The following is a 13,201-nucleotide window of genomic DNA, read 5'->3' on the forward strand; positions in this document are numbered from 1 at the left end:
ACACACACACACACACACACACACACACACACACACACGAATGCCAGGGCAACCCAAGCAGGTAGATAAATATACTAGTCTAATTAGGGCTTGGAAGTAGGAAGCATGGGGACTAGCCCTAGGCTGGTACCCACCTCCCTCCCCTGAGGGACAAAGACAGCAGGAAGCTGGATGGGGTCAAAGGGAAAACAAAGGCAAGTTCGGGTATGCAGCGACCTGTGGATCCAAGCACGCATGCATGTCTCAGTGCGGGGCACAGCCAAGCTGCGATCTCTCGCAGTCTCCCGGCCCCTCACCCGTGGGTGCACGGACTCTGGGTTGGCTCACTTGGTTGCCTCATCACCTCTGCCCACCGGTGTTGAGGACAGTTCCTTCCCGCAGTGACCCAACCTGGTGGGACCCGGCAGCTGCCAGGGAGGGCTGAGACCACCAGGAGTCAGGAGAGAGAACAGGGTGTCAACAAGGCCCGGGTGGGAAGGAAGAAGAAAGGCTCAGGGGACTGCCGGTGGACTGATGGCATGGGGTGCCATCCTGAAGAGCTATAAACACGGCGGGGGTTGAAAAACAAAGGGAAGGGGATGCTGAGGACACCTTTAGTTTACATATTTTGCATAAATTCCATTAAAACTGGATAAAAAAGGGGGGAAACATGATCATTTAAACCATGATCGATGAGCTCCCCGCCAGAGTGAGAGGGAAATGGGGGTGTGAGTCCACTGTCCTCTCGGGAAGCCTCAGGGTTCTGAGGCTTGTCACTGCAAAGTGTCTCTCCTTTTGCATTTTTCTCTTAAATATTTTATTTATTTGTTTATTTGAGAGAGGGAGTGCACGCACAAGCTAGGGGAAGAGGCAAAGGGAGAGGAAGAAGCAGGCTCCCCACTGAGCAGGAAGCTCACAATGAGGCTCGATCCCAGGACCCAGAGATCATGACCTGAGCCAAAGGCAGTCGCTCAACCAACTGAGCCACCCAGGCGCCCCTCTCCTTTTGTGTTTTCCAAGCAAATACCCACCAGAGCTAGTTTCTGCCCCACCACTCTCACGAAAGCGCTCTCCTTGAGGCTCCAATGATTTCTCTGCTGATGAGTTCAAAGCAGGGCTCCTCAAGCCCATCTGTGTGACCTCTTTTTATTATGTTTATTTATTTATTCATTTTTAAGTAGGCTCAACGTGGGGCTCGAACTCACAACCCTAAGATCAAGGGTTGCACGTTTACCCGGCTGAGCCGCCCAGGCTCCCCCTCATCTATGTGACCTCTAAGCAAAGCTACCACCTCACACAGGGTCTCTATGGCAGTATCTTCTTTATTGGGTTTCCATGCTGGCCAACCCTTCCGCAGTTGTTCTCTCTCGCCCTGCCCTGGGTCTCTTTCTGAGACTTTGCCTTTGGCCCCTCTGCCTCTCCCTCTCCTCTGCTGTCCCTCGGAGGACCTCACCCACTCCCCAGGTTTCAACTACCCTGGAAACCTGTCTCCACCCAACCCCTCACTGTGGCTTTCCACCTACGTACGCGACTACCTGCTGAACACCCCCATTCCAATGTCTCACACAGGAACCTCAAACTCGACACGTCTGTATTACTCGAGGCCCACTCAGAAAAAGAGACCCAAGACAGGCAGTTCGATACAGCAAATTCCATACGGGGATGGAAATCTAAAAGGCCCGACGGGATGGCCAGACAGCCCAGAGCATCACGGCACTGGAAGCCACAGCTGTCCCCACTGGAGGGACCGAGAAGGGGATGGCGTTGCCAAGGCCAGAGCCAGGCTGCCAGGCATGAGCTGGAAGCTCAGCGAGAAGGGCTGCCTGGTGGGGGGGTTGGGGGGCACTCAAAGGCCCAGCCGCAGGTGCCTGAAGCCAGAACAGAGAGGGAGCGGGGAGAGTTGCCTGGCTTCAACCTTCCTCCCCTCTCCAAACTTCTGCCAATGTTTTCCACCAACTGACCGTACCTGGAAAAGAGTTGGCAAGGAAATCTGAGAGATAGAGGTTGCAGGGGCAGCCCTGGGGCCCTGCGCAGAGCAATGGAAAGGCAGGGAGCAAACAGGCAAATGACAGCACAGTACCTGCTTCTCCCTGTGTCCCTGATCCCATTGAGTGGAAGCATCTTTCACTCATCACTTAAAACACCACACTTGACCTTTCCCTTCCCCTCACCTCCCACATCCAGTTATTCACCCTGTAAGGAGCTCATCCATACGTCTCCTCCCCACAGCCACCACCATCACTCACTGTCTCCCATCTCCAGACGCCCCCTCTCCGATCAACCACTACGCCCCTGCCCGGACTTTTCTCGAACGCACGTCTTACATCACTCTGCGGCTTCATGTCCTACAAGGGTTACCCACTGTGCTTAGAACCGAGTCCAGATTCCAAGGTAGGACTTGGTTGCCTATCTTCTTGTGGTGACAAAACTCCACCCACCATATCCTGACCTTCATGCTTGCCCTTGAGTTCTCTGGGGCAGCTTGACTCCTGGTCTTCACGCATGCAGAACAGCATGTTCTTCATGGAACACTCTCCTCCCCCCACCCTCTCCCTCCCTGCTTACACCTGTCGCGTGGGTCTCAATAGCAATTCTCCTAGGAAGGCTTGCCCCGTCCCCCTTGCATGTGTTCCCTTGCACCTGACCCTTCCCCAGGTGGTGGGGTTACCAGATTTAACAAATAAACCATGCAAGTTTAACTGGACGTCTTCTATTTTATCTGGCAGCCTAATCTGGTTTTATACTTGTCCCAGAATATGACAATTGCATGTTCATATTTTCATTTCCCTACCAGGCTCCAAATCCCTTCAGAATAACGATCTTGTCAACACTATTCCCCATTTCATTAAATGAATAGGTAAGTGTGAGTGCCTTGGGTGGATGAATGAATGACTTGGGGATGGGAGCTTTACTCAAAATCCTATAGGACTGGACTTCAGATCTAAACAGGAAAGATGCTTCAGACACTGAAAGGAGATCAAGCTGGGAGGGGGTTAGTTCTGGGCCAGGCTTTCAGACCATGAGAGCAAACTGTATACCGAAGAGAAATGACAAGAGGGTGTAACCAGAAATGATGATTTAATGCTTTCAGCCTGCACAGAGCTAACGGACCAACGTCAGCTGGTGGGGATTGCCCTGCTCCATTCTGAGAGTCCTTTGCACAGCTATAAAGCTTGTTTGTGCTTCTGAAGAGCTGAAAATGGCAGAAGAGGCCAGAAGGATGGTACCAAGGATGATAAAACATCTTACACTTTTTGCTTTGGGATGGTTTTCTAATAGAAAGCTCAAATCTTGCTATTTGCAGACCCAGTACTCAAGGGCCACGTAGATAAAAGGTATGACCAAAAAAGTGAGCAAGGTGGGGGGCACCTGTCGGCTCAGTCGGTTAAGCATCTGCCTTCGGCTCAGGTCATGATCTTGGAGTCCTGGGATCGAGCCCCATGTGGGGCTCCCTGCTCAGTGGGGAGTCTGCTCATCCCTCTCCATCTGTGCCTCCCCCTGCACTTAAGTTCTCTTTCTCTCTCTCCGTCTCAAATAAATAAATCACATCTTTTAAAAAAAATAAATATCTGGGGCATCGGGGTTGCTAGGTCACTAAGCGTCTGCCCTCGGCTCAGGTCATGATCCCAGGGTCCTGGGATCGAGCCCCACATCGGGCTCCCTGCTCCGCGGGAAGCCTGCTTCTCCCTCTCCCACTCCCCCTGCTTGTGTTCCCTCTCACTGTGTCTCTGCCAAGTAAATAAATAAAACCTTTAGAAAACAAAAAATATCTGCTGAAAATGTGCTACTGGGAGATTGGAAACGGCTTAATGGGGGAAATGACTGGGTGATAGCCAGTTGGAGCCTTAATTTGAGCTTATTTCTTTAGAAAATGTGTAAGATTACCCAAAGTTTAAATGATTCAAAAATTCAGAAATATTCCCCCCAGTGTATATTTTATAGAATGGTTGCTACCTGAGGTTATTAACCTGCTCACCTGTCATTTCCTAACAACTTCCGAAGATTTCCTCTTCAACCCCTACACTTTCACCCTAAAGAAAGTATGGTTTTAAAGTGGGGGAAGCGAGCAGGAAGGAGTATTGAGCCAGCAGCCACCTTTAACTCTGCTGGGTAGATCATTATTTTTCCCCCCAGAATACCCTATAACCTCTTACGTTCCTTACATTTCAACTTCAAGTTTTATTTCTCGGGCATTTAAGATGCTTTCAGCTTTTTACCTGGCTAGGTGGAAGCCAAGATTTTATTTTTCTCTTGGGGGCTATTCTGCTAGGCCAGAAACATCAGAAGCAACCTTAACTTTAGGTTGTTATATGACATCTTTCAAAGTATCATCAGGCTGTGTGGTTCATGATCCGGCTATTAGATTAAGGGTCTGTGTTGCCAAAGGGCTGTTCTTCTAAAAATAACTGAGAATTAAAGAAACCTGACTAGACGGAGGGAAAATTCCACAAGCTGGTCCCTATAATGCTGATCAGGAGATTCTTTCCCTCCTTTCCTGTTTCACCAAAAGGAACACTTGCCCATACTATTCACATTCTCAGAACACATTTGTTACTCTCAGGGCGCCTGGGATCTATAACCCCAACTGTTGGCTTTTGACTTCTCAATGTACTTTTGTTTCTTTACACACCTTTGCTTATATTTCAGGGCTTCTTTTCCCTGTGGGAGAGAGAGGAGTCGGTTGTAGAAATACTGGTGGAAAATAAGCCATAAATCACTTTACCTTCTCCATCATGAAGAACTGAATAGTGAGAGCCTCGAAATTTCTCTCCATAAACTACTTATCAACTACAAAGGGACAAATAACAACTTGACCGTGAAGGATCCTCATGGACACCACCTGAAGCAAGACACCAGTGAGGCAGACGGACATCAGGTGCCTCCTCTCAGGAGGCAAAGAGAAGGACATCACTTCTGTGGTACCCCTGCCAAAACAGGAAACAGGACCAACTCAAACCGACTCCATCATATTCTACTACAAGCAGCCTTGCTCTGCCACGGTCAATAACGTGAAAGACAAAAAGGCTGAAGAACTGTTTCATATTTAACTTAAGGAAACATGAGAACTAGGTGTGTGAGTGGTCAATTAAGTGTCTGCCTTCAGCTCAGGTCACGATCCCAGAGTCCCAGGATCGAGTCCTGCATTGGGCTCCTTGCTCAGCGGGGAGTCAGCTTCTCCCTCGGACACTCCCCCTGCTCGTGTTCTGTTAAAAAAAAAAAAAAAAAAAAAAAAGGAGACATGAGAACTAAGTACCATGCATGCTTGTGGACTAGTTCTTGGACTAAAATAGCTATGAAGGATGTGACTAGAATAATTGGCAAAATTTGAATATGGACTGTAGAAGAGTCAACAGTATCAACGTTACATTTCTGATTTAGATCATCATTGCTGTGGTTACATAGGAAAATGTCCTTATTCTCAGGAATCGTCACGAGTTGGAGGTAGAGGAGCACAATGTCTCCAGCTTATCCTTAAATGGTTCAGGAAAAAAAAAAAAAAGGAAAGTATAGATGAAGAGAGAGTGAATACCAGGGACATGAAGCTAAAATAATTGGTGAATCTAAGTCAAGTTGCAAATAATCTTGCAACTTCTCTGTAAGTTTGAAATCAGATCTATCAACATCTATACATTGACAACTAGATAGACATATAAAATAAACCACACAATTCCAAAATAAATTCATCACCCAGGGCATCAACCTAAAATCCAGCCTATTCCTCAGGTATTCTTAAGCGATCTGCACAGAAACAAGACTAGGGTACCAACAGTGACCAGGTCAGCAGACTCACTAATGAGTCTGTCTACATTTCTACTAGCTTAAATTATGTTTCATTTGTATAAAACGTACCAGACTTCCTTAAACTTAGTGCTGATGACTTATGCGCTTAAACACTCAAAGTACAAATTCCATACTTTCTCTCCCAGTGAGGCCCAAGGTTGTCAATATTCTCATGCACTAACAAGTAAGCAAGGCTAACTGCTATAGCCCGATCGTAGAACTTCTGTGTACGTAAACTTTTTCTAACATGCCCAGTTCCCTATTTTCCTAGAAAATCCAATTTACATCTGCAGGATGTCAGATACCACAAATACCATGCTCTTGTTTTTGTCACATCAAATGAACCGTTTTATTCTTTACCCTTCTTAAGAAGAAATTCAATAAATCTTTGCTCACTGCTGGCTTTTCTATCTCTTCCCCAGCACCTCCTTCTTTGATCAAGCTTTTCCATCCACTCTGGAATAATCCAGGGGTAATTAGAACTTCTTACCCTCTTTAGCCCAACAGGAGCCAATTTATCACAAACTGTCATGGATTCCGAATCTAAATTACCAAGAGCCCAATTACCGACAGAGGCAAGGAATCTTCTTTCCAATTAAAGTGATTGATTTCTTCCCAAACCCAGTAGCATTTCACTTTTTAATTATGTTCATTCTGATCAAATGTGAGAAAATTCTTCCTCATTTTATTTTCCTTCCAACGAACACGTTACAACAAACATTAATCACGAAGTGATACAGGCCGGACCTGCTAATTCCTTCGGCAGAAATGAACATCTCATCTATCTGTGGGTTCTGCCCACTTTATGGGTCTTAGTGCCTCCTTCAGCTCCGAAGGGGGGAAAAGGAATAATTATGTCTTACATCACCTAGTTGCCCAAAGGGCTTGTCAAACCTTCCAGCATCAGCTAAATTGTGATGAAGCGGCACTGGGTATTTAGATAAACATAGACTAGCGAGGGGAATGAAGACTTGGAGGCAGAATATAATTTCAGTTTCTTATGCAAAGAACAGAACTGCAGTGTTGGGAGACCAAGTAGTGTGCGAAGGTAAACATAAAGAACATGGAAACAATTCTGTTTTTTCTCACCGGATCAGCAGTAGAATGATTATGTACTGGAAGAATTTTGAAGGAGAAAAATAAAACTTCAAATTCAGTTTGGGCGGGGGTGGGGGAGGGAGTAGAGTTTGGGAGTATCCGGAAGAACATGAGGACAGACTCCCCAAGGCCTGAAAAACACTGGTTTTATCTACTTTGCTTTTCATCTTCAGGGGAAGGATGCCTGGTTCTGGTTCCCGCAGCCTGCTGACCCAGGAGCCTGCACCCTTATCTTCCCCTCCACCTCTCTCCACATGGTCAGCAGATCGGCATCAGTTCATTCATCTGAGACACACAAAGGCCAAGGTTTTCACTCGATGAGCATCTTCCAGCAATCTGTGTCCTAACAAGTGACTACCCTTTGTACTTGTACGGATGCAGTCGCTGACCATTTTCCAAAAGCATTCACAGACTGATAAAGATGAGTCCGGGAGCCCTCCAAGACTTTAAATTTCCCTACTCAACCAGAGTCGTATCTGACCATTGTAGTGGAAAATGAAATTATATTATATACTAAGCTTTTAAAAATTAAAAAAAAAATCCATATATGTTAAGATGGTACATCTGCCTCTATTCCAGGTTCAGTTCGTGAAACTCAGGAAGACCAATATGATCTGAATAAGACTTTTCATTCCTTAAACAGACAATTGTTGAGTACCCACAATGGGCAAGGATGCCAGGTGCTGGAAGTGGAGAAACATGGCTCCTTCCATGATGCTCTAAGGGGAGGGCAGAGAAGCAGACACCTCGGTAGGGAATGCAGGCCTGTGATGCGCAAAAGGGTCACCCCTGTAAGAACACTGTTCCGAAGGAGGCGCAAACGAGGCAGGAGCCCCAGGCCAGGAATATGTGTCACAGCACAAGCATACGCATATCCCATTCCAAGAACCATAAACATAAGACAGACAAGCCCAGGCCACATGCTGCAAAGCTGCCGATACCAGCCTGAGAACCCTGGATTTTTAACATATCATGGAGGAGCACGAGGGAGAAATAGTAGTCCAGCTGGCTGTGCAGGGGTGGGGGCTGGGGGAGACAAGGCTGCAGAAATAATCCGCAGAGGGCAGACATCAGAGTGGGCCCCGCGACAGGAATGGAAGTAAGTGGAAATTTGAGACCTGGGGTCGGTACAATGCACAGGGGCTTGCACCCATCAGGAAAGGATGAAAATGGTAAGGCCAACTCTGAGCACTCTGCCACGTGAACACTGAGAAGGATTCCATGGACCGGCGGGCTTTGCTATATAAACATTTATTGTAGTTATTATTCATACCCTGCCTTGAGCCCTTGTTTGAAACTCTTCATCTCTGGGACAAGTGGGGGAGTTATTTCAATCTTTCTCTTTATAGATGAGAACTAAGACGAGGGAAGCTTAGCCCTGACCAGGGGAACCCAAATAACCCAATCAACTGATGGTGAGCTAGGATAAGAGATCTGTACGGTCCTTATTACACAATCCAACAAACACAGAGATAGCTCAGAACTGTCCTATTGGCATGTTTCCGGCCTACGTGGGACAGAGTTCATAGACCTTTACAGCGTGAGCTATGCTGTAAAGTGGTTTCTTGATAATGTCCATTCCAAAAGCCAATGAAAGCCACCACAGTATACGGAATCACTTAAAAAAAAAAAAAAAACGGATGCACAGGACTCAAGACTTACACCTTTGGTGGAACTAAATGCCCCTTATCAGATGCTACTTTCAGACTCAAGTGTTTCCATCATAAAGTTTTTAACAGAACAATCCGTCTAAAAAGCAGGTAAAGGGACACCTGGGTGGCTCAGTTGGTTAAGCGACTGCCTTCGGCTCAGGTCATGATCCTGGAGTCCCGGGATCGAGTCCCGCATCGGGCTCCCTGCTCAGCGGGGAGTCTGCGTCTCCCTCTGACCTTCCCCCCTCTCATGTGCGCTCTCTCTCTTTCATTCTCTCTCTCAAATAAATAAAATCTTAAAAAAAAAATAAAATAAAATAAAAAAATAAAATAAAATAAAAAGCAGGTAAAGTAGGGGCGCCTGGTTGGCTCAGTACATACATACATACGTTACTACATAGCAGGTGAAGAAATTTATTGACAAAGGTTTAGATGTTTTAGGACTTTCATGTCCTCCACACAGTCAAGAGAAAATACTGACAATGGATAAACAAGAGGGAAAAGACTCTTCAGCAAAGATCTTCCGGAACGCACAGCACCACTGGTCAAACACTATAAAGAGAACTGTCAAGTGAACCAACAAGAAGGGAGTTTAACAGAGAATTTTAATTTAACAGCCTAACTGAAAAATAAAGAACAAAGGGCAACCAACCAACCTTCTACCCACTAAAAGGAACATAAAAGGGAATCAGGGAACATCAAAATCTGGTGAAGCAGTTTTTTGAAGAGGGAACGGGGAGGGGAGAGACACCACTGAAAATGTTAACTCGTCATATGTGAGGTCAAGGATTCTAACAAATTCTCTGAAGTCTCTACATGCATCACCAAGAACCGTATTATTAGAAACAGATTGCATAGAGATATAAACTATTTGTTATTAAAAACAAACTTTGCTATATGAACAAAGCGTATGTCAATTTTATCTCTTTATGAGAAGAACAGGATAAAGAAAGATCCCCCAGCTTGCCCTTCAGCCTGGAACCCCGAAACACTCACCACACAGGCAGTGTGGACCTTAATTAACAGGTGTAGAACCCAGGAGACCCCAATGCTGTCATCGTGGAAAGGATCAAGATTCAGCACCCAGAGGTCCCTACCCAGCCTCCATGCTGTGTTTGTGTGTCTCCAGAAATAAGCAACTTCGATTTGCATAATTAAGTCCACAGGCAAGTTTGAATCCTCAGAAAAAGTAGCAGCAAAGACAAAGTTAGCCGGAATTCGCTAGAAAAGCTAAAGGAAGATTTAAAAAAAAAAAAAAAAACTTCCAGTTCAAGTCAGAATTAAGGTGGGGGCCTTTAAGTCCCACCAGCTCTGCAGAGCTGTGGATGTTTTGTTGTTGTTCTTTGAAAAAATGACATCTATAATAAGCACGTTCCCTTGAGAAAAATACCGTGTTCACTAAGTTTCTGTCGTCATTCCCAAGTTACTTTAAATGTTATACACTGTTCAAGGGCAGAGTATACACTGGTTAAGATGTGTTCATAACTGATGCATCTCCAGAAAGTTCTTCATGAAGGCCGCCAGCTTCTGAACATCCTCAATCGTGACGGCATTATACAGAGAGGCCCGGATGCCTCCCACAGACCTAGAGTGACCAAAGATGCAGCCAGTAAGAACAAAAGCATCTCATTCAGCACAAGACGACCCTCTTTCCAGTCACCTGCTCCTGAGAAAGACACTGCACCTGAGGCCATCATGTCCAACCCAGGTGGCCAGCAGGTTCAAACGTCTAATCATTAGGAAATTCTCCCTAATGTAGTGACGGCCCATCATGCTCACACAACCTGGATTAACTCAGTCAGGTATCCGAAGGGAAGCGGGGAGTAGGCAACCACTGCCAGGCCGGTGTCTCGCCTCCCCTGTGGCGAGGACACATACTTTTCAGAGCGTGCAGCATTAAGTATCTGATGTTCAGCTGGAGTGACAGTGATCTGTCCAGTCATGGGATGACAACCTCAGGGCCATAAAAGCCATTTCAGAGATTTTCAAAGGGAATTTTGACAAAAGCCTGCAGACGTGGCCCCACTGTGCACCCAGCCAGGGAATCATGCTAGGGGCTCTGTAAGCAAGAGGAGAGGGGTGCCTGCCTGGCTCAGCCGGTAGAGCACGTGACTCTTAATCTCAGGGTTGTAAATTCAAGCCCCATGTTGGGTGTGGAGATTACTTAGAGCATCCCACTCTTGATTTCAGCTCAAGATAAGATCTCAGGGTCATGAGATCAAGCCCCATGTTGGGCTCTGCGCTGGGCGTGGAGCCTGCTTAAAAGTCTCTCTCTCCCTCTCCCTCTCCCTCCGCCCCTTCCTCCACCACTGTTCTTATGCTTACATTCTCTCTTTCAAATAAATAAATAATAAAATCTTAAAAAGGCAGGGGGGGGGCCTGGGTGGCTCAGCCAGTTAAGCGACTGCCTTCGGCTCAGGTCATGATCCTGGAGTCCCGGGATCGAGTCCCGCATCGGGCTCCCTGCTCAGCAGGAAACCTAACTTCTCCCTCCCCCTCTGCTGCTCCCCCTGCTTGTGCTCTCTCGCTCTCTTTCTCTGTCAAATAAATAAAATCTTAAAAAAAAAAAAAAAGGAGGGTTACCCTGTGAAAACTGGTGTTTCCAACAGTTACAAGAACTGCTAGTTCAAGCTGGGCAGACTCCTAGATGGGCAGATAGGTTTCATTCCACTTTTGAAAAACAATGGGGCTCCTGGGTGGCTCAGTAGGTTAAGCATCTGACCCTTGACTTTGGCTTAGGTCATGATCTCAGGGTCGTGAGACAGAGCCCCTCCTCGGGCTCCTGCGAGGCATGGAGCCTGCTTAAGATTCTCTCTGTCTCTTCACCCCACCCCCATCCCATTTGTGTGGGTGCTCTATCTCTCAGAAGGAAGGAAGGAAGGAAGGAAGAAGAGAAGGAACGCCTGGGTGGCTCAGTCATTAAGCGTCTGCCTTCGGCTCAGGTCATGGTCCCAGGGTCCTGGGATCGAGCCCCACATCGGGCTCCCTGCTCAGTGGGAAGCCTGCTTCCCCCTCTCCCACTCCCCCTGCTTGTGTTCCCTCTCTCGCTGTATCTTTCTCTACCACATACATAAATACGTAAATAAATAAAAAGAAAGAACAAAAGAAGAGAAAAACTAAACCCGTTTTCTGATAAGCTTCTGGACTGGATGTCCAGATACTCACCTATGCCCTTTCAAGGAGATCATATTGAGTTCAAGAGCTTTATCAAGAAACCTTTTTTCTAAAGCATCGTCTCCTTTGGCATTGCCAATGCGGAATGGAATATTCATCTTGCTTCTATTCTTGGGCTCCACTGGACATCTGAAAAACATTGATTATTCCAGTTACTTCTCTGAAATGTGCGACAACCATTAACAAATCAACAGAAGAATCGCTTTAAATATTTTGTCAATACAAAGAGAAGATTTAAAAAAAATCTGCCGCAGGACATTGGTAATTTTTACTTAAGGAGACCGCTCTTGCATATGGAACAGTGAGTTGGCATTCCCTTGTATGACTTGTACTTCATTTCCATGAGCCTCAGTTTTCTCACTGCACAATGGAACTAATACCTTCATTTCAGACTAGCTGTCATAGCTCAGTGGCACAGCATATACGCAGTTTCCAATAAATGGCAACCACATGGTGACGTGAGTGACCCTCTCCCTACAAGGCTAGAGAAAAAAATATGCTGGTCCTAACAGTGGCTGAAGGACTCAGCCATGAACAGCTTTCAAAGCCCCTGTCACATTGCACTGTCCCAAGCTGTGTGACCCTGAGCAACTTACTAAACCTCTCTGTTGTGTCTCACTTTCCTCATCTACTGAATAGTGGGAAGAGTAATGGAATCTACCTTCTAAGGTTGATGTGACGATTAAGTGAGCCAGTATTTATAGGGGAGTTTTGTGGCTTTTAAATGGCCACAAATTCTCTATAGCCCTGCAGGCAAGAAGTGGGGTCTAGTTCTCCACACCTTTGTTTTTTTAGATTTATTTATTTGTTTATTTGAGAGAGAGCACAAGCGGGGGGAGGGGCAAAGGGAGAGAGAGAAGCAGACTCCCTGCTGATCTCAGGACCCTGAGATCATGACCTGAGCCAAAGGCAGCCTCTTGACCGACTGAAACACCCAGGCGCCCTTCTCCACACCTTTTGAATCTGGCTGGCCTTGTGACTTGCTTTGACCAAGAGACTGCAGCATCAGGGTCACTATGCAACTCCCAAGCCTAAGCCTCAAGGGGAATACAGCCTCTCTACCTGCCCTCTTACAACATGGCCACCATGTAGGCAAGCCTGAGCTAGACTGCTGGAAAAAAGCCCAGCAACAGCCAGCACCAACTCCCAGACATGTGAGTGAGGTCACTTGCAGACCACTGGCTGCAGGTGAATTAGCGTTGACTCTGATTGAATAAACATCCCAGGTGAGAGCCACCGAAGAACCACCCAGCTAAACCCAGCCCAGCCTGCTGACCCAAAGTCATGAGCAAAAAAAAATGGTTGTTGCTCTAACAACTGTCTTGTGTGTTCGGTGATGCAAAAACAGATTAACTGATACAGTTTAAAACAGTGTCTGAGGGGCGCCTGGATGGCTCAGTCAGTTAAGTGTCTGCCTTCGGCTCAGATCATGATCCCAGAGCCCTCGTCGGGCTCCCTGCTCAGCGGGAGGCCTGCTTCTCCCTCTCCCTCTGCTTGTGCTCTCTCTCTCTTTCTCT

General features: G+C 46.6%; 1 protein-coding gene across 1 annotated transcript in view; it reads right to left on the bottom strand.

The window, feature by feature from the left end:
* Nucleotides 1-8,904: 8,904 nt before the first annotated feature.
* LOC112838843 (phosphoserine aminotransferase) overlaps nt 8,905-13,201 on the bottom strand; it is a 28,099-nt gene continuing 23,802 nt past the window's right edge. The window contains exons 8-9 of the mRNA XM_025891659.2: nt 11,676-11,813; nt 8,905-10,095 (exon numbers count right to left, since the gene is read on the bottom strand). Coding sequence (XP_025747444.1) covers nt 9,990-10,095; nt 11,676-11,813 — 244 coding nt within the window. The 3' untranslated portion in view covers nt 8,905-9,989. The remainder of the gene's footprint in view (nt 10,096-11,675; nt 11,814-13,201) is intronic.

Source organism: Callorhinus ursinus, unplaced genomic scaffold, assembly GCF_003265705.2.
Source record: "Callorhinus ursinus isolate GAN/ISIS: 27379988/994484 unplaced genomic scaffold, GSC_fseal_2.0 scaffold28, whole genome shotgun sequence".
In the NCBI taxonomy this organism is placed as follows: domain Eukaryota; kingdom Metazoa; phylum Chordata; class Mammalia; order Carnivora; family Otariidae; genus Callorhinus; species Callorhinus ursinus.